The sequence below is a fragment of the Crocodylus porosus genome, unplaced genomic scaffold (assembly GCF_001723895.1).
Source record: "Crocodylus porosus isolate Cpor-Errol unplaced genomic scaffold, CroPor_comp1, whole genome shotgun sequence".
NCBI lineage: Eukaryota > Metazoa > Chordata > Crocodylia > Crocodylidae > Crocodylus > Crocodylus porosus.
The window spans coordinates 3413937-3434952 of record NW_017728910.1 but is presented as its reverse complement, the minus strand read 5'-3'; the positions used below and the strand labels follow the sequence as shown (position 1 = coordinate 3434952).

General features: G+C 41.4%; 1 protein-coding gene across 1 annotated transcript in view; it reads right to left on the bottom strand.

Annotated features, from left to right (window-relative positions):
* The window catches only part of ARHGEF26 (Rho guanine nucleotide exchange factor 26), a gene marked incomplete at its 5' end in the record, with an annotated part of 141428 nt that overhangs the window by 24430 nt on the left and 95982 nt on the right, over positions 1-21016 (bottom strand). Inside the window, one exon of the mRNA XM_019532508.1 lies at positions 9765-9919. Within this exon, the coding sequence (XP_019388053.1) occupies positions 9765-9919 (155 nt within the window). The remainder of the gene's footprint in view (positions 1-9764; positions 9920-21016) is intronic.

Here is a 21016-nt window from a genome sequence, read left to right as displayed (position 1 = left end):
GGGCTCGGGGGACAGATGGGGGATGGGGCCAGGCAGGGCAGCCATCGAGGGGTTGGGGAAGCAAGTGGGGATTCCCCCATGTACTCCCCCCTCCTCCAGCCCTCCCCACCCCCTGCTTACTGGCAGAAGCACAGGCCCAGCTCCCTGAAGCTGGCATGCTACCTGCCCTGCACAAGCAGGCAGTGTGCTTCAGCACTGGGGCGAGGGCCAACCATAGAGACCCTCTGCCTGGCTACCAGAGCATCTATGTGGAGGACCCAGAATCCAGTTGCCTCAGGGCATGGTCCAGGACCGTGCCCTGCCTGTTTTTTTCCTCTGTGGTTTTTTTTGCCCCATGCTGCAAATTTGCAGTGGAGGGAACATTTTTCTTTCCCACATGTGCCTCTTGCAGTGTCTCAAAGGGCTTTGAGACACTGCAAGAGGCATGTGTGTGCTAGTCTGGATGCGGCCAATCTGTTCCATCAAGCTTGCATTCACAGCTTTCCCTGGTTCTCCTGACTTTTGACCAGACTTTGGCTTTTCCTGACTCTAATCTCCCCTGAAACTTGGTGCTGGTTCTGCTCTCTCTGGCTTCCCTGGCATCCTGGCTCTGTTTGGCTTCCTTGAACCTGATCTCAGATTTTCCTGGGAACTTGGCACCAGTTCTTTGACCCCTGGCTCTTGACCTCAAGTTACATCTTTTCAATGTTTCTCTCCACTCCAATAACCTGTATCCCCAACTTGTTAACCTCTTAGTTGCTCCCCAGGACCTATCCACAGACTTAACCACTTACATCCTGGCCAAACCCTCACACAATCCAACTGCAGATGGGAGAGGTTTCATCTTCCATGAAGTTACTTAAAATGTAACATTGACTAATACCTTGACTTTCTTCCTTTTCAAATCTTGTATTCAACCAAAAAATCTTATTTATACACTGCCAAAGTTCAAAGCATCTCAAATTGAACATATCCTCATTTCAAGCTCAAACATAAAAAAAAAAAAGAGAAATCAAATAAGTATCCTCACCCATGCAATGTTGTAGTAACACTGTTTAAAATAGGGATATGCTAATTAACTGAAGGTTAAGGGGCAGAGCTGGCGAGCTCCCACAGATGCTGCCAGCATTGTCAGCAGAAGGGCAGAGCTGCTGAGCATCTGCAGATGCTGCCAGTGGCGGCGTGGATAGCCCTGACAGGTGGGGCACATCGAGCACCCGCAGACACAGCCTTCCCTACCAGTCACTTATATTTGTAGCAACAAAAACACTTCTACTTGGATCTGTAATACCTCTGACTAACGAGCTCTACAATCGTATCCATCATTTTAATATGCTAATTTTTTTTCTACTGTATTTTAAAATACAAATAGGATAGTATTTTTATTAATAATATGCATGCATGCAAGGAGATTTTATTTTAGTTTATTGTGCATAAAATATTCTAGATAGAGGCAAACCTAACAGTGACATATTACTAAATACATTCTTTTACAAGTTTTCCAGAATCTGTCAAAGGAAATAATTTTCTATTAAGTCCATCAAATTTACAAAGAAGAGTTTTCAATCAAGATAGTAAATAGTTTTGTGGTGTGACTAAATTACTCTGAAATACTGGTACTTGATTGGAAATCTGGACATCTTTATTCTAACAGTAGTATTTTGATATCTGTATGTTGTGTAATATTATATACCATAAAACTCCTCAGAAATTACATTATATCCTATTGCTGGCTTTCCCTATAGAGACATACACAATTGATGCTTTTCATCCTCAAGACAGATTCCTGTTCTTGCCCATTTACACCAGTATACAGAAATTATGCTTGATTTACATAAATGCAAGCAAGAGCTTTTGCTTTCATGAAGAAAGAAACAACTGCTAATGTCAGTTTGTGAATTTTCAGTTTTTGCATTACAGTATAAGAAAGTCTTTATTTCCCAACTGACCTTGTACTCAGAAAGTTAATTTCCTGAGGGGAAGCATGCATCATCTCTGACTTCCTTTGCAATAATGACATGCACTCAGTTGGGACTGTTATATTGGTGGGCTCAATTATTCAACACCATCTCATATCTTAATAGGATTCATACTTCTCATAATTCTCAAAATGGGACCTCTGACCATATTATAGCATTTGGGACACAGACAGAAAAATATTCAATAACTTGTCAGGTTTCCAGGATTATGCTATAGCAAGTGACATCCAAGCTCATATAAAACTGTATTAGAATATTTTTTTGGAAAGATGCCATAATTTTACTCCAAAGTTTTTATACAAGAAAGCCAGAAGTGTTATGTTGCTAAATTGGACCTCTGAATAACTAATTTTCATCTCCCAGTTACATGCAGAAGATTAGTTATGAACAGCTTTCTTTGGGCAGTGATATGCTTAAAATTAATAAGCACAATTCACTACAAAATTAATCAAAAGACTATTCAGTCTTTAAGTATTATGCATTTCTGTTTCATTTCAATTGAGCAAGACAAACTTGTGTGTTCTGAAAAAGGGTCTGCAAAATAGCTCTCCACTCACAAAGATTACAAATTTACATCTACTTGATTATTTTACAGCAGAAATTAAATATCTGTAAGAAGGAGTGTGGGGGGACAGGGACTGAGAAATGGTGTGGGAAGGATGAGATGAACAAAGGGCCTCTGGTTGTACGCTTCAGACCCAGAATACACTCGAATTAATTTACCAGTTAACAACAGAATACAATTTATCAACTAAAGAAAGTTCCAACTACTTTTCCATGATTAACGACAACTTTATTTAAGAAGAAATTTATTCCTGTTATAAGCTAACACTTTCACTAAATCCTCCCAAACATATTTACAGATCTAAAATCTTGGTAGGTTTACTCTAGCTTTACAAATCACAGATCATCAATATATTATGAATAATAGTATTTCATTACCAATAAACTCCACATGGGGACAGCTGGTTTTTGATTTTAAGAAGAAAGTTTCAAATAACTTTTCAGTTGTATACTCAATTTCCTGGAGTTTGTAAGCAATGAATTCCATAGCTCAGCTGCTTTGGGACGTAGAAGCCTAATTTAATGCTGTTTTCTAGTTTTTCTTATAGTGAACACACACAGAGACAGATACAATTGAAAAAACAAAACCAAAACTGTTAGGACTACTGTTTTTCCTTTGGAAGAAAGAATAGAAAATGCCATAGGAAAAAAAGAAAGCAATATGCAAAGGATCACACCTGTACTCCGTAAAAATAGATAATCACTGAACTGTTTCATACAATACTTAATTTATTTCATTTTTTAAAAATTCATTCGACCTGTGGTTTTGAACCAGCAGAGTAAAGAATTATAATTTTTATAGAAAAAGGGAATCAGAGCTGTGCTCTGGTTAGATTATTTGGGGATGTATTCAAGAGGTTTGAATTTTTAGAATGTAAAGATCCTGAATATTCTGAATACTTCGGGTATGTCTAGACTAGAGTAAAGGGTGTATTGAAAGAACTTATTAGCCAATGACTAAAAGATACACTCTATCTTAGTCTAGGAAAGCCATATAGGGTTGCAACAAACTGTAAATATGTTAAAACATCTACACAAGGTGTTAAAGTGATGATTTAAAATGATGTCAGGTTATTAAAACACCTTATCTCTAGTTTAAACAGCTTTGCTATGAGAAACTGAGAATGAAGGAAGCAGGGGTCCCATCTCTGCACACCCCTAGCTCATCATATGAGTCTTCCTGGCTCTGGCCCCAGGCAGGTGGTGGCTCTGGCTTTGGCACCAAAGCCAGGGATGCAGTCACTGCCTGCTCCAGCTGGTACTTGAATCCAAGATGAGGGGCTCTCCCCCTTCTCCCCCCATGTAGAATGCAGAAAGAAACCTGGTCTTGGATTCAAGTAAATACGGTATATACAAGACAACACAATGGAAATTTAACATGGAGAGCAAGGGAATAAATACAAATATTGTGAAGAGTTTAATCAAGAATATTTATTACTATATTCTGACTTGGTTTAGAGCTTTTCACCAATTCATAAGTAGAGCGTATAAAGACAACAAACTCAATCTATTTCTTTGTTCTATTTTGAAAATCAAGAATAACTGATGAATCTGCTATTACTCGAGGTTAGTAATATTTAAAGATAACTAGAGATGTCATTCTGAGAGCATTAGTATTTCAGCACAAAATTTGTTTCTTTATATTTATACAAAAGTATCTATTTGCTGTTTTAATTAAAACATTGTTTTTGGCGTCTGGAGAACAAACCCAGTTTTGCAAGCAGCTGTGAACAGGTAACATTCCACAGTATTATTTGACCTTTGGGTGATTTCCAATTTATGAAGTCCAGCTGCATTCCGTTGTCTAGATTATCTCAGGAGTTGACAAGCCATGCAGCCATTAAACAGACAGTATTTTAGTAATATCCTTAGGGGATTACACAAAGTGAGCTAAAAACATTAAATAGCCTTTTTAAAACACAGGTTTTCTTGCAGCTCTTGTGAAATCTTTTAACAATCTCAGCATTGCACCTGGTGGATTTTTTTTGAATGGGTGAATAAAGAATTTCTACTCCAACTATATTTAATCTTATCCAAAATGTCAAGAAGTGATATGCCACAAACACACCACTTCTGGAGTACAGAGTTAGAGACATAGCTCAAAGCAAGCCACACTATCTTAAAAGCCAGAATTTTTAATCAGATGTTTCTAGGTAGGTTCTCGATGAAGATATGTACTAGTCCTAGCAGTCTGCCCTTGTGGTGTAAGATATTAAGAGATATGGAGGATACTCCTGCAGTCGGCTTATTTTTTAATCTACTCTGCCAGGATGCAGAAATATGAGTTATAGAACAACTGCAAAAAGGCAACACATGAACTGCCATTTATCAATGCCTCTGGTTACCCTTAGAAAAAGATGCCTGTTTCTAATTTTTTGCTGGGTGAGGAGGTCGCTCTAGAAGTTCAACACAGAAGCAACATTTTTTTTATATCTAAAAGTTTTTCAGGCAAACTATTGTTACCAAGCAAAGACAATATGCATATTTGTATTGAGGTTTTTCCAGTTTAATTCTGCACTATCTACATGTGCCACACATGAAGTCCAATTTAGCTACACCTAACCTGCTTGACGTTCTTATACTGATAACAACCATACTCTGGACAATCTTATCTTTTATTTAAAAAAAGAATATTTCCATGGTTGTGAGGAAAACCTTCCAAACGTGACCAATGCAGTATTATCTTATGGGCTAGGGACAGAAATTACACATAAACTGGTATAAGTAACTGGGAACTTATTCAAATCTGTAACACAACAGAAGTTTGGTACGCATAAACTGCTTTCAAAGTGGCTGAAACCAAATTAAGATAAATCTGGATGGATGTAGTGTCAGACTTAATTGATTTTGGTTAAATCAATTTATTGAACTTCTGTCTCAGATCCTCTCCAGATTCAAGTTAATTCACAGTCCCCCAGCATCCCAGGATGCTTTGTACCTCCCCCACAATCTCTCCCTTGCAGGATGGGCAGGCTAGCCTTGGCCCAAGCTGTCTGCTCCAGCCGAGCAGGGAGGTGTACTTTGATGCCCCCCGGCTTCTGGCCGGGGCCACTGCAAGCATATGGTTGCATTTCCAAAATCAGAAGTGAATGTCTGTTCACTTGCTTATCAGTTCAATTTATGAAGTTTAGGCTAACCTGTGAAGATTGAATTGACTGAGCCTTGGGCTTTTTGACTGGACTTAGCCATGGCATCTACAGACTGTCAGAAGCAATGACTTAGAAGTGTGAACTTCTCTACCTTCTATTAAACATCTTAGATTGTTATCTTTAAGAGTGCAGACCTGCCATTTTGGTGTCCACCCAAACTATTTGATCACTGCCCACTTCAGTGGAAGAAATGTCCAAAAGGAAAGGAATTCAGAGTACTGTAGAAAAATCAACACATAGGGAAGAACTGAGGAAATATCAAAATTCAGGGGAGAAGGATAGGGCATTAAAAGTCATAGAATCAAAGAATCATAGAAATCAAGAGCTGGAAGGAACCTCAAAAGATCAAGTCCAACCCCCCTGCTCTGGGCAGGAATACTGCTGAGATCAAATGATCCTAGCAAGGTATCTGTTCAGTCTCCTCTTGAAGACTTCCAAGGCTGGGGACTGCACCACCTCCCTGGGAAGTCTGTTCCAGAGACTGGTCACCCTTACCATAAATAAGTTCTTCTTTACATCCAACTTGAAACCATCCTCTAACAGTTTATGGCCATTGCTCCTTGTCATCCCTTGGGGCACCCTAGTGAACAGTTTTTCTCTCCGCTTCATTTTTTGCCTGGTATAATGATGAATGAAACATTCTAGTACTGATTCTAGACAATCATCCTCTTTCCTGCCATGGCAGGGGGTCAGATTTGATGATCTTCTCAGGTCCCTTCTGACCCTACTAACTATGAAACTATGAATAAACAGCAACAATTATGAATCAGTCCTTACTGAAGGGTTGAAGTCCACACAAATCTTTTTTGCAAATCTGTAATGGACATCAATAGGAGATCACTGTGTACAGTGTCAATGACACTAAACCTATGTGTCAACTCAGCAAGAATTTTTCAGAGAGGAAGTTGGCCCTTTTATAGAAGAGCTGGACATCTCTTGATACAAACATGCTTTCAAAAAAAGCTGTAGAAAAAATTACATTTTTACATTTAAAATGCAGATATTACCAGTTTCTTGGAATGCTTCATAGAAATTAGAGAACTACCTGGATAAAAAAAAATAATGAAGCAGTAGAAACTGCCAATGAAGAATGGAAAAGGGAGGGGAGTTCTGTCACTGTTCAGAACTGTGACCCAGAAGAACAGGGGCTTGATCCTGGATATAATTTGCCAACTCTGAATTACGCTGGGAGAGCTGAGGTAAAGCCAGCAGTGATAAGGCGTCCACCTATTGTGGTTGATAAGGACAGTGAAGAGTGAAGCAGTGAACAGCTATTTGCCATATACTTCTGTTGATCTTGTGGATTTCACATTAAAATACACCAAAGCAGAAGGTCTGACATGTCACCCTCTAATCTGGTTGCTTCAGGGGCTAAAGTCTCTTTGAAGCAATTCTGAGTTTCTTGACCTTTTATATCATGAAGAGGACAGAATAAGTCCCTAGGTGATCCCCACAAGCATATTAAAATACTTATAAGTGCTTGAACTATACAGCAGCATGCTGCTAGAACATAAACCGCTAAAATCCTTTGACCCTAGCTGACTTCCTGCCCCTTGGGCAGAGGGCTGGACCCGATGATCTTATGAGGTCCCTTCCAGGCCTAATGTCTATGAAATCTATGAAAATATTTTGGAGCTGCATGGACATTACCATACGACATTTATTAAAAGTGAAGAGAGATGGATAGCTAAATCACATTCAAACTATTTGAAAAGGGGAAGATTGTTAAGCCTTACCATTTTAGACTCAGGATAAAAATCAAATCATAGGCTGTCAAGGAGTCTGACTACTAAAGTATGCTTAAAATGAAGGGATAAAAACTGTGGGGCATGCCTAAGCATACTGCATCATTAGATTTTTTGCCCTTTATCTTTTCATACTGAATAATTCTCATTGCACAAATGCTTTTGGAATGCTTGCAAACTTTAATATATAGGTACAGTCCTTTTAATGATGTTTCTGGTATGCAAAACATTCACAAATGCTTCTTGAAGCAATTATGTAAATACCAATGTACATACTTGAAGTTTGTTGGACCACCATCGCTTTTTAGTTACCCGTGGGACTACTTAGACATATACCATCAATCCTGGTCTTTATAGACTTAGTCACTCCTAACTGAGCTCAACAAATATGATTAACTGCTTTTGACACAAGGTAAGTAAAAGTCAGCTTCAGGATGAAGAGTGAAAACTTATTTTGCACAATTCTGGCAGGTCAATATGTAGGACCTAACACCCAACAATGTCCAATAATCTACTTCTGGGAACACGGAAAAGTCAATGGAAACCCAAATGTGCAAAAAAAAATTAACCATCTTATATTTGACCAATAACTGCAAGCCCATAACTTCTTAAAAGCTAAAGGAATTATAACTGTGAACTTTGTATAGCTATTGTATTGTTTAATGTACCAGCTATCCACAGAAGTCTGTTAACATATCTTTATGAAAAACTGTATGTAATGGTTATATTTCTGTCCACTGCTAAATGTTTATGGTGAAATTGTGTGCGAGACAACAGACTACAAAAAGAACATTATCAATAAGCTAGTCTGCTTTGTATAGCATATATTTTATGATCAAATATCCACGGAAGGAACAGAAAGAGCAACACTCTTCAATTTCATCTGCTTATTTAGAAAGGTTTTACTACAGTGAATATATACACATTCTGTCATTAAGATTAATTTTTATTTACTGTGGCTTATGGGCTAATTGGGATAGCAGAAATTCCAACAGCTGGAAAATGCTATAAATCAAAAGCATCAGAGTTTATGTAGTGTACATTATTCCAAAAATCTTTTTTCAAGCTGGGCAACCAACCTATAACGTAGGAAACAGATAAACAATGTAATAACACAGATAACAGATCTTTTCATTGTTTTCTGAACTCAAATGTTTAATTTGCTACCAGCACAATAAAATATTAACTTTAGTCCCATGAGAAAAGAAAGCAACAAGCTGTTTGAAGATGTGTGATAACTAATCTGTGATGTGCTGCCAATGTTTTAACAAGGGGCTCCCACAAAAAATGTTTTCCTGAGGCTTGTGATAAAACCATGCGTCTCAGGGATTGCACAAGGAGAAATCTATTCACTTGTCTTACTATTCAACTAACCATAGATGAAGATGGAGGCAGCAAACATATTATGCTGCACTTTGTTATAAGTGTTAATGTTAATTTTTTTGGAAAATATTGGGATTGGAAGCATTATAATACAGTGCTCAACTTGTGCTCCTGGAAATTTGAGCTCAAGATTTTGTAGTGTGGCTTGGGCATTTTTCTCCCTTGGGAACTCTCTTTCAAATGCCTGATATTTGGTAAAACTAGTCAATTGCAAATTAAAACATTTGCTCTTCGAAGTTATTTTCCTTAACCTCCAATATGTCATCTCTGTCAGCAATGGTGAGCAGCATCTGCAGAGGGGATAGGCTCAATCAGAAGCAGCAAATTCATCCTAAACTACCTTTCATTTTGGTGGTAGAGATTTAACTAGTAGGCTTTTTCTAAACATCACTGACATTTTACATAAAAGATCTGTCTGGGGAGGATCTCCCTTTTTATTTGTACAAACTTACATGTTTGCCGTGTTAGTAAAATTGGGACTTAATTTTTTATTTCTGCTTGACAACCACCCTTTTGTAATTCTGAGTACAGTTTGATGGAGAAATGGGAGAGACAAATAGCTCCAAAAGCAGTGCATTCCTTGTACAGGCATAGCATATTTAAATATGTAAATACATTCTGTATGCTTTGGCAAAACTTAAAGCACTTTAGTAAAGATTTCCACTTGCATCCAGTTCTGTTTTCATGTTCCTTGCATACTATGAACAAATGCGCCTTCCTAAATCTTTCTCATTCACTCACTCACACAAATATTTGTTAAAGGGAGATAATAAAAATACTTTGGAAGCAATTAATTATACTTGAGGTAAATACCAGAAAAAAAGTTAGCCTTTACAAAGTCAGGAAGTAGCTCATGGAACAAGACAATATTTAAAAGTAGCTTACATCTTTTAATTGTTCCTTATGTGTGACGCAAGGAATCAAACAAAAATGTACTGGCACTTTTAGATTCGTGAAGTGCTTACCTCTTCTTCTTTGTGATGATGAGGACATCATTAAAGAGGAAGAAGTACAGCTGCTGCTTGGAGGTCCTTTTAGAAAAAAGTCCAGTGTCTTCTACATATGCTGTTAGCTCACCCCTTTTCACTAACCATCGGGAAGAGGAGACCAATGGAAATGGCTACAAAATAAGAGAACAACATTTTAAGCACTTCAAAGCTTATACAAATCTTGTGAGATAAAGAGAATAAAAACCATCTGGAAAGATAAAAAAAAAAACCTCTGAAATACACAGATAATAAGGGTTCAGCAGGGACTTCAAGCTTCAGAATCACAAATCATACAGGTAAGGTACATTTCATAGTTTCATAGATTTTAGGGTCAGAAAGGACCTATGAGATCTTCGAGTCTGACCCCCTGCCCTGGGCAGCAATGAGCGCTGGGGTCAGATGAACCCAGCCAGGTGTCTGTCAAATCTCCTTTTAAAACCTCCAAGGAAGGGGACAGCACCATCTCCCTTGGAAGCGTATTCCATATTTTGGCAACCCTCACCGTAAAGAATTTTTTCCTGATGTTTAATCTGAATTTGCTATCTTCCAGTTTGTGGCCATTATTTCTAGTTACTCCGACAGGCACCCTAGTAAACACTGTATCCCCTATTTGTTGCTGTCTTCCCCCCCACCCCCCGATGAGTATGTAGGCAGCCATGAGATCACCTCTCAGCCTGCTCTTGTGGAGGCTGAAAAGGTTCAGGTCTCCCAATTAGTCCACACAGGGTTTTTTCTGTAGGCCTTTAACTGGATGAGTTGCCCTCCTCTGAACCCTCTCCAGTCCATCCACATCCCTCCTGAAGTGCAGTGCCCAAAACTGGACGCAGTACTCCAGTTGTGGCCTGACCAATGTCACATAGAGGGGAAGTATCACCTCCCTGGACCTGTTTGTGATGCACCTACTTATGCAAGAAAGGGTGCAGTTAGCTTTACTTATTACCTCATCACACTGGTGACTCATGTTCATTTTGGAGTTGACTACAACTCCGAGATCCCTTTCCACAGTTGCGCTACTTAGAGTAGTACCTCCCAGGCTATAGGAGTGCTGATGATTCTTCCTCTTGAGGTGCAGCACATGGCACTTATCTTTGTTAAACTGCATCCTATTCTGTTCAGCCCATTTCCCCAGCCTGTCCAAATCAGCCTGGATTCACTCCCTGCCCTCTAGTTTGTTTACCTACCCCCATAATTTGGTGTCATCAGCAAACTTGGACAGGATGCTCTCTACTCCCTCATCCAAGTCACTAATGAAGATATTGAATAGTACTGGTCCCAGGACAGAGCCTGGGGGGACTCCGTTGCCCACACTTCTCCAGGTAGAAACCGACCCGTCCATCACCACTCTCTGGGTGCATCTCATAAGCCAATTTTCTACCCACCAGACTAAGTAATAATCTACATTGCAACTGTTTAGTTTATTTATAAGAATTGGGTGCGACACTCTGTCAAAGGCCTTTTTAAAATTTAAGTAAATAACATCTACCTGTATTCTTTCATCCAAGTATTTTGTGACCTGGTCATAAAATGAAACCAGGTTAGTATGAACCCATGCTGATTGTCCCTTAGCATTATTTTACCCGCTGTTCTCCCACAAATGTGATCCTTAACAATTTTGTCAAAAGTCTTGCCAAGGATAGAGGTGAAGCTAGCCAGCCTATAGTTACTTGGTTCCTCCTTCCTCCCCTTCTTCAAAATAAGGACCACATTGGCCCTTTTCCATGAGTGCTCAAACAGTTGTGCCAGTGGCTCCGCTATGACTCCAGCTAATTCCCTAAGTGTTCATCATTTGAGGACATGTTTTAAGCAATATTCATACCGTATCTGCTATTTCAACTGAATATTAAACAGACTATATACTGAAATACTATAGGACAGAGATGATGACATACATCCATCTAATGCAGAACTGAGTGAATTTCTTAAGGAGGAGATAGATAAAATGGCCATAAATATTTCCAGACCCCAATCTCTTGTAAGTCACAGTAGGATAAACAATTGTTCTTTCTGCTTGGAGTATGTGCCAGTATGGGTCCCACTGTATGTGGCAGTCAAGTAGCATCCTCTCTGAAGAGAAGTAATCAGGAGTTTCAGCTTAATTTGTCAAATAATGCTTGAGGAACTGTTTTCCTAAGTTTGATACTTGAGCTGGATACTACATCCAGAGCATAAGAAAAATAAGAAGGCTGGTCCATAAACCTGAGACTGACAGAGCAGCCTTCTGAGGCAGTTTGAAGATGTTGTCTATGCCACTGTAGTATGTCCTGACATTTAATGGAAGGTGGAAATACTGTGTACGATCCACTTAGAGATTTTCTGCAGCAGTGTGGTTTGTCATTTTATGAGCTAGAAATAGCCACTAAACGGGACACCTTAAGAGGCTTAGTCCCTATTAAAAGCAAGCCTCTGAGATGTCTCACATCTTTTCTCTTAGCATCATGCATTGTCCTGGGAAGATTATTCAGTTTTATTGATCAATTCTGATGAAATTTAGGAACCCTAAGGAAGAGCTTGTGAAAATGATCACAACACAACTCAGTGCCTGTAAAAGGATATGTAAGGAGGTCTAGGCTATTGGACTGAAGATCGTTAATGCTGGTTTATAACAATGAGAAATCTGCCTTGTTGATAGGGTAGTTGGCTAAGCAATCCAATGGTAGCCCAAAAGGAGGCTTACTGAGCTTTAGGATGACAATGCTGAAGCCCTAGGGAGAGCTGGGTATCTAACAGATGGAAGGTATGCAGAAGATCTTTGAGTAATCTGGGGAGCATCTGATGAGAAGCATAAAATATGTCCGTACTACAGAATATACAAGGATGACCTCAAGATATGCTGCATACTAGGCCAGTCTGTTAATCAAGGATCCTCAGTACTGTGACCTCTACTAGGTCTAGATCACACCAGAATTACTTTCTAGAGAATACCCTTGTCATTTCAAGTTGTCTATCTTACTAATGGATTGGTTTTTGTTTGGCATGAGACTTTCCTGACTCAGAGTATGAAAATAGGCAAGGTCCCAAAATCTGATTTTAAAGGGTTTTTGGCTTCAAAAGCATAGCACTTCTTAACATTCTTTTGCTCTTCTTGAAATTATTTCATTTCTTGATGTTTTCCCCCAAGGTATAGAAGTCCTTATAACTCTAATTTCACATGTATGTGCCAACTATCTGCTCCTAAACTAGACATAAAATAATTCACAAAAGGCTGAAAGACCCTTGTATAAACTAAGATGGCTATGTTAATACTGTCCACAGAAATATCAAAACGATCCACATGGTTGTTTCAGGACATCAAAACTCAAGCGGCTGAAACTGAGAAATTTCTTAAGGAACAAAAGATACATGGAAAGCTTTATTAGACATTTCAGTACTCTAAGTTTATAAACTCTACAAGGCAAAAGTTCTGAAATTCTGCTCCCATTACATTCAATAGCAACATACTTACTGATTTCATTAGTTCAGGACTTGATGATCTTCCGAGGTACCTTCCAGCCCTAATGTCCATGAAATCTATGACATCTATGAATCAGAACTGTCCAAATCAATTTGGAGAGATTTGGAAAGATTCGATGATTCAGACATGGATGCAGCTTTAAATGCTTTTTCTACATACCAGAAGGTACCAGGCAGCTTGTGAATGCTGAGATGATGGGGTGGATTGAGTGTCCCACAGGAGTGGGGGCAGGGTCCCCAGCGCGCTTGGCAGCAAACCCAGAAGTGGACCAGAAGCACTTCTGATCCACTTCTGGGTCACCCAGAGAGTGCACAGAGGGTCCCCCCAGACCCCCCCCTGGCTCGGAGACTGGGGCCTCCTGGGTCTGGGAGGGCACCCAGGGTCTCCTCATCGTTGATCTCTAAGCCAAGAGCGACTTCCAGTCCACTTGTGGGTTTGCTGCTGAACACATGCCACCCCTCCCCACCCGCCCCGTGCTCCTGGAGGATGCTCCATCTGCTCCACAATCACAGCATTCACAAACTGTGCCTGGTACCTCATGGTACGTACAAAAAACATTTAAAGCTGTGTCTATGGCCAAATTGCCGATTCTCTGAATCAGCATCAAATCTTCAGATTTGGATTGGGATGAATTGTATTGGGGACAGTGATCTGAATCAACGAACCGAATCACTGTCCCTGATTCGGGCCAAATCCGAATCGAACAGGGCCCATTTTGCACACCCCTAGAGTTTACCCCCAGATCTTCTGACACTTATAAACTCTGCAGGAATCCCAGCCCTGACTGCTTACTATGAGGGTACCTATACACATGTTCTGACATGTTGTAGTTAGAATGTGTTGGAGCAGACTTGATTTATCAGGGATCTGTGGGAACGTTTGTTCACCAGGCACCCCAAGGGATGACAAGGTCAAACGGTCATAAACTCCTCCAAGACCGTTTCAGGCTAGACATAAGGAAAAACTTCTTTTCTGTCTGAGCCCCCAAGGTTTGGAATAGACTACCACTGGTGGTGGTTCAAGCATCTACTTTGAACGTCTTCAAGTGAAATTTGGATGTTTATCTTGCTGGAATCCTATGATCCCTGCTGACTTCCTGCTCCTGGGGCAGGGGGCTGGACTCAATGATCCTCCAGGGTCCCTTCCACCTCTAGTGTCTATGAAATCTATGAAATCTATGATTAATTGGAGCAGACTTGATAAATATCAATATAAAATAAAGCAGACATTGGGATAGATTTTTAGTTCTTTTTCCCAGTTGCTTCTTATTAATTATTGTAAAGCAGCTCTAAAGAGGCAGCTGGAAAGAGCAGTCAATACCCTTGCCCAAAATGTATTGCTATTTTATACTGGATTCTTTACATTATATCCCAGGAAGACAGGAAGGGCATTCCATAAATAATTTTATTATTACACTGCCAGTGAAAAGGCAAACATAGTGAGAAGTTGCAGGGTGTATGAAGAAGAAAGCTACTGCTTGTAAAACTAGGGAGGCATTAATATACTGTGTAAAATTGAAGCAGGCCTAAAAGGCCAACTAGTTAATCAAAGTTAATTCGATTAAATCAGTCTGTTCTGCATTCTAAATGGAATGCTCTAGCATTGCCACAGTGTCACATGTATAAGCCCCTGCAGGTATAAAAATAGCCGTTGGGACACTTTAACTAAAGCTCACTGAATGAGCTTTAGTTTAAGTGTTCTGCAGCCATTTTTAAATGTGCAGGGGCTTAATATAGATGACACGGCAGCATTTTAATTAGAACAGCTCTCCAGGAACCATGTTAATTATCTCTTCCCCCTCACACACACACCTTTGAGCACATGTATAGGCACTCATCAATTCTAAAGTTTTAAAAAGAGATGCTTGGAAAAGAGGGAAACACACTAATGCTGAAGGGACCATTAAGCCTATATCCTGTCTTTTCCTGATGTCTCTCCCTAGTCCTGTACAATTTATAAACTCCATGATGTGGAGTACCCCTGTACAATCTAAATATTCTATGCATCACAGCAAATATTCATATAAATCACAGCAAGTGTCCTAGGTCTACCCAAAATCCTGGCAGACTGATTCAGTTTTTATAAAGAGAGAGATAAGATAGAATTCAAAATGGAAAGCCTATCAAAGTTTCACCTGGGGTGAACACTAACTGTCTTTACAGTTGATGGTGATATACACCGGGAATCAGCAGAGTACAAAATGACCTCAGATGCACTGTGGAGGAGTCCTAGTACTACTCACCATTACCAATAGTCTGTTACAAAGTTTTTTGTCTCCATCATTTTCCATTGCAAACATGTTTTATTAGTTCTGGTGACTGATTTTTGGGTTACCACATTTCTAAATACTCGTTGCGACTGCTGAAACACATTATCTATCTTGCCATGTTTGACTAATAAAGACAATTGCTTTTTTTCTCTCTAGAACATCCTTTTACATGCTCGTAATTTTTTCCCCCTCTAAGTTGTCAGCCCTCTGAATCATTCTTAATGAGTCTGATTTTTTAAGGCCTTAAATCATTTCACCCACCCTTTTGTGACTTGTCTTAAATTTATCAATACTTGTCAGCAGATATAATGTCCAAACTGAACAAAATACTTCAGCTGTCGAGCCACTGATGCATGGATTGAACACAGAATAAAAACCTCTTTAGTTTCATATGCAACGCTTTACTTCTGCTTACAATCTAAAGTATATTACTTTGATTATATTTAAGTCAAAGTAAGCGAATAACCAGGGATCCTGGTTTTTTCTCTGTTTAAAAATCACAAATTCCCTGATTTAAAAACCCCCAACTCCATATTTTTCCACGATTAAAATGAAACACCACCATATATATAAGTATCAGTTTAACATAATGTTTTATTGATATGTTTGCAATTTTAAACCAATTTGGAAGCCTACCAGCACCTCAATCACTATAATAAAATAAATTCTAAATATCTATAAATTTTAGTGTTTGAGTTTGGGTTTTTATCAGGGAAAATCAGGGGTCTCCCTGCCCCCTTTGTTCACCAGCAGCTGTCCCTCCTGCTGCTTTGTGTTGCTGAGCAGGCCTGATATGCCAGTGCCCAGCCCACGACATAGCTCCTCACTCCTGACCCCCAACCCTGCTTATTCCCACTTCCCACCCACAGGACCCCGGCCCTGTTGGTGCCCCTCACCCACAGAATGCACCCCTCCACCCCCCATGGAGCTCCTCACTCCCCACCCACAGCCCCCTGGCCCTCCTGGTGCCCCTGACTCCCCACCCACAGTGACCCTGGCCCTGCCAGTGCCTCTCACTCACCACCCACAGCTCCCTGGGACCTACTGGTTCCCCTCACTCCCAACCCATAGCCCTCCAGCCTTGTCAGTGCCCCTCACTCCCCACCCTTATCCCCCCAGCCCCCAGCCCTGCTGGAGGGTCCCCCAGCTGCCAGGGGTAGGGAGCCAGGGATTCAGGTCTACAGCCCCCTGACCCCCCCACCAGTGCCTGAGCTCTGACTACTGCCCACAGGAGACAGTGGCTGCTGCAGCAGAGTGGAGTGCAGAGCCCAGGTCCCTCTCTCCCATGGGTAGCACGGCTGGAGCAGAGGCCACGTTGGGCGGGGGGCAGACAGAGGTTGCCCACTGCAGGCTCAGGGCTCCCCACCCTGCTGCTCTTCCTCTGGAGCCTCTGTGGGCCAGCAGATGAGACCTGGCATAGCAGGACAGAGTGGGCCAAGGCAGGGAATCTTGGTGCCACTGCCAGGAGCCCCACACTGCTATGACAAGGTGCCCTCTTCCCACTCAGCAGCAGCAAGGGGTATAACTCCATGCTGGTACCCTTGCTGCTGCTGGGTGGGCAGAAAACACCTCATCAAGGCGGTGTGACAGTGGTAATGCATAGGGGGTGCATGGGGGTACATATGCATCACCTGAGCCAGTGCACGCTGCTTAAATGATGGGGGGGAGGAGCAGGAAGGAGCACCAGTGCCAGCTAGGGACTGGGGATGCCAGGAGAAGTGCCGCTGGCACTTCCAGGTGCCTTGCTCACACTTCCCAGTCAGCACAATCGGTTGTGGGAGACTCCCCCCACAGTTGGCGAGATCGGCTGTGGGGGGAAGCCCCCCAATTGCCATTGAGGGTGGGCACGTGCTCCCCCTGATTCAAGAGGCACCGGTCGCTGGTGCAGTGCGGTGCTTACAGTAGCAGCACTGAGCTTCCCCACCCTACTCTGCCCTACCATGCCAGGTCCTGCCTGCTGAGCTGCGAAGGCCCTAGGGAGAGGGCAGCAGGATAGGGAGTCTGAGCCCACAGTGGGCAGCCTGTCCCCATCTTGTGCTCAAATCTGGGGGGTTATGTGGCCCCCATCCCTCCCTGGGAGTCCCCACAGTTGCGTATTAATTATTATAAAGCAGCCCTGAAAAGGTAACTGGATAGAGAAGTCAATAGCCTGGCCCAAAATCTATTGCTATTTTATACTGGATTTTTTTAATATACTGTATGCCAGGGTAAAAGGACGGGCATTCCATAAATTATTTTATTAGTACACTGCCAATGAAAAGGCAAATGCAATAAGAAGTTTCAGGGTGTATGAGGAAGAAAGATATTGTCTGTAAAACTAGGGAGGGGTTAATACTCTGTGTAAAACTGAAGCAGCCCTAAAAGGCCAACTGGCACAAATTGTAGCAGCCTGAAAACTGTAATAACTAGGTATACTCAACTCCACCCAGAATAGGTGGGGAAGCAGTATGACAAAAAGGGAAAAGGTGATTTAGAGCCACTTGTCTCTCTTGCTGCCCAGTTGTATTAAGCGTAAAGACAAATGTGCATTTTAGCTGCTTTCAAAGAGGAGGAATGGCAGCCAGCAGGGATTGCACAGCAGCTGTCATAATCTGCATGATCTTGTAGTGATACAAGCAAGCTAAATCCCTTCAACTTCAACCCTGCATGAAGAAGGGTTATGGTTTTTGTGCACTTTTTACAGACATAAAAGTTACATAATAACAGCTTTATCTGCATCCTTTGATAGTGATACAATTGTTATGTCAGTCTATAACTTAAGTTATATTTTGGTACAAGTCAATAATTAGCCTCTTAAATTACAATGTACTCTGTTTAAGTGCATAGCCTTTGGACTGGAAGGCTAGGGATAAACTTTCAAAAAGCCCAAGCCTGAATTGATTCAATCTTTGCAGGTTAGTCTAACCCACAGAGATTGAACTGATTTTCAAGTGGACAGAAATCCACATTTCATTTCTGAAATACAGGCACATGGCTGCAGTGGCTCAGGCCAGATGCCCGAGGGTGCTAGAGCAGCCCTCCCTTCGATAGGGAAGCTGAGTTGGGGGGTTGTGGGGGACGGGGCATGGCCAAGGGGGCAAACCTGAGTATGACGGGGCATGGGGGACGGGGCAAGCCTGAGTATGACCAAGGAGGGGGTTAAATCCTCACCTTGGCCTGCAGTGTTTAGAGGGTGGGGTAAGAGGGAGCATGGCTAAACAGGGCGTAGCCCCCTGTTGATGGGGAAGAGGAGGAGGGAAAGACCCCTGCCCACTGCAGTAGTTCCTTGCCAGCCGGCTGCAATCTGGGCACACAGCTCTGCTGGTCAGCCTCTGAGGAGGACTCTTCCCTCTCCTCCTTCCCCACCTTCCCTCCCCTTGCCACCAAGGGGCAGGGCAGGGGCTCTGTGTAGTGCTGGAGGGCAACTCTTCCCCTCCTCCCTCACTGTCACCTTGGGACAGGTTTGCAGGGGGAGCTCTGTGTGGCCCTGCCTAGCGTGGCCCAGCCTGGGCATGGGGAGTAGCTGCCACTGAGCCACAGCTGCTGGAAAGAGCCTTGCCCCCAGAGCCTGGGGCAGCCCTGCTGAGTCCCAGCTGAGGCTGCTGCATGGTGGGGCCGACTGTGGCTGAGTGACAGGGAAGCTGAAACCTGTCAGTGAAAGTAGCCTGGCCATGGGTAGCAGCTGGCTGGACAGTGGGCTACCTGGGCCAACTCAGAGGTGCTGCAGGGGCTCATGTGTCTGTAGTGAGCAGGCAACTGCCAGAGTCTCCCTCCAGCACTGCAAACAGCTCCTTTCTCCACCCCATGGCAGTGGACTTTTTCCCAATTTTCTAAACATACACACTTGTGTTAAACTATAACTTTCCTTTTAAGTGCCCTCAAGTTTATTGAAATCCCCTAAAATATTTTTTCTGTTGTTTTCATCCAGGTCAGAAATCTGGCAAATATTTTTCAAAGCAGACAAAACAAATGGCTTCAGTGGACCAGAGCATGAAATCAAACTGATTATAATAATTTTATTCACTTTGATGGTGATACTTCTAATTTTCTCAAAAACCAAACCAAACCAAACAAACAAAAAGAACAACAGAATTAGGTCAGGCCTTTGGCTTTCTATCCAGATTTGTACCCAGATCACAGAAATTCTAACCAATTCAAATGCTTATTTTCCCCCATAAGAGTATTACAATGTTCTTTTATACTGTCATTCTATTCAGACTCGCATACACCCTCATAAGGAACTCCCCTATGCTGCAGAACTCTTGAATGTCATCAATATCATTATGAAATACATTATAAAACTAGCTTTCACAGTTTAATATCAATAGCTATCTTAACATTTTGGCTCAGTTTAAACCAGAAACTTAACCCACTTAATCAAAACTTAAGGTTCATGCAATCCTATGAAAACTGACATTGCTTAGAATATCTTTCCCCCCATATCTTCTCCAAATATGATGGCAGCCCCAAGCAATCAAATATCAGACTGATATGCCAATATCATGCTTTTGTGACTATACAAAATATTGAGAGAGCTAGGATTTGAAAGTGTCAGATAGCAGCAATCACAGAACACATAGCTCTGAATGATCAACATTTTTATTTCTATCTGAAAGAAAAACTGTTGTTTCTCTAAACCTATGGGTGGAAAAACCTGATACTGAAATCAATGAATAAATTTCCTTCAATCTCAATTAAAATTAACTTCTCAGGATTAGCATATAGGTAAGTATAGAAAAGGGGGGGAAAAACCCTGACAAAAGTTTCTGGAGTGGCTTCTCCTCTTCAGACTTTACAAACCACAAAATTAGATATAATTAAATACTGAAAAAAGAAATCTAAGACTGTTATCAGGGCAGAATAACATATATACACACAATAGAAATTAAGGATAAAGATCCATGATACTGATTTTGATTTTTTTATGCCCAAAAAGAGAGTTAAAAAGTTTCTTTCTATGCCAAATGAGTTCAGCACATTTTCCTGATTATTCCAGGGGTAATTTGCTTTGACTTTTGACATTAACTGTTTCTTACTGTCAAAAATATTGACCTTTAATTCAGAATGTCATCAACTTGAGAAGTTGGATACCTTCAAGTCAGCCGGCAGTGACAATCTACACCCCAGGGTATTCAAGGAGTTGGCGAGCATCATAGCCCAGCCTCTGGCACGGATCTTTGAAAACTCCTGGTGCTCTGGTGTAGTGCCTGAAGACTGAAAGAAGGCCAAAGTGGTCTTCAAGAAAGGAAGGAAAGTGGATATGGCTAACTATAGGCCCATCAGCCTGACTTCTATCCCAGGGAATATCTTAGAAAAGTTTATTATAGAGGCCATCGTTAATGGACTCGCCGATGCCAACAACCTAAGGGATAGCCAGCACGGGTTTGTTGCAGGTAGGTCTTGCTTCACCAATCTCATTTCCTTCTATGACCAGGTGACCTATCAACTGGACAAGGGAGAAGAGATTGATGTCATATATACTGACTTCAAAAAAGCCTTTGATCTGGTATCCCATGATCACCTCTTGGC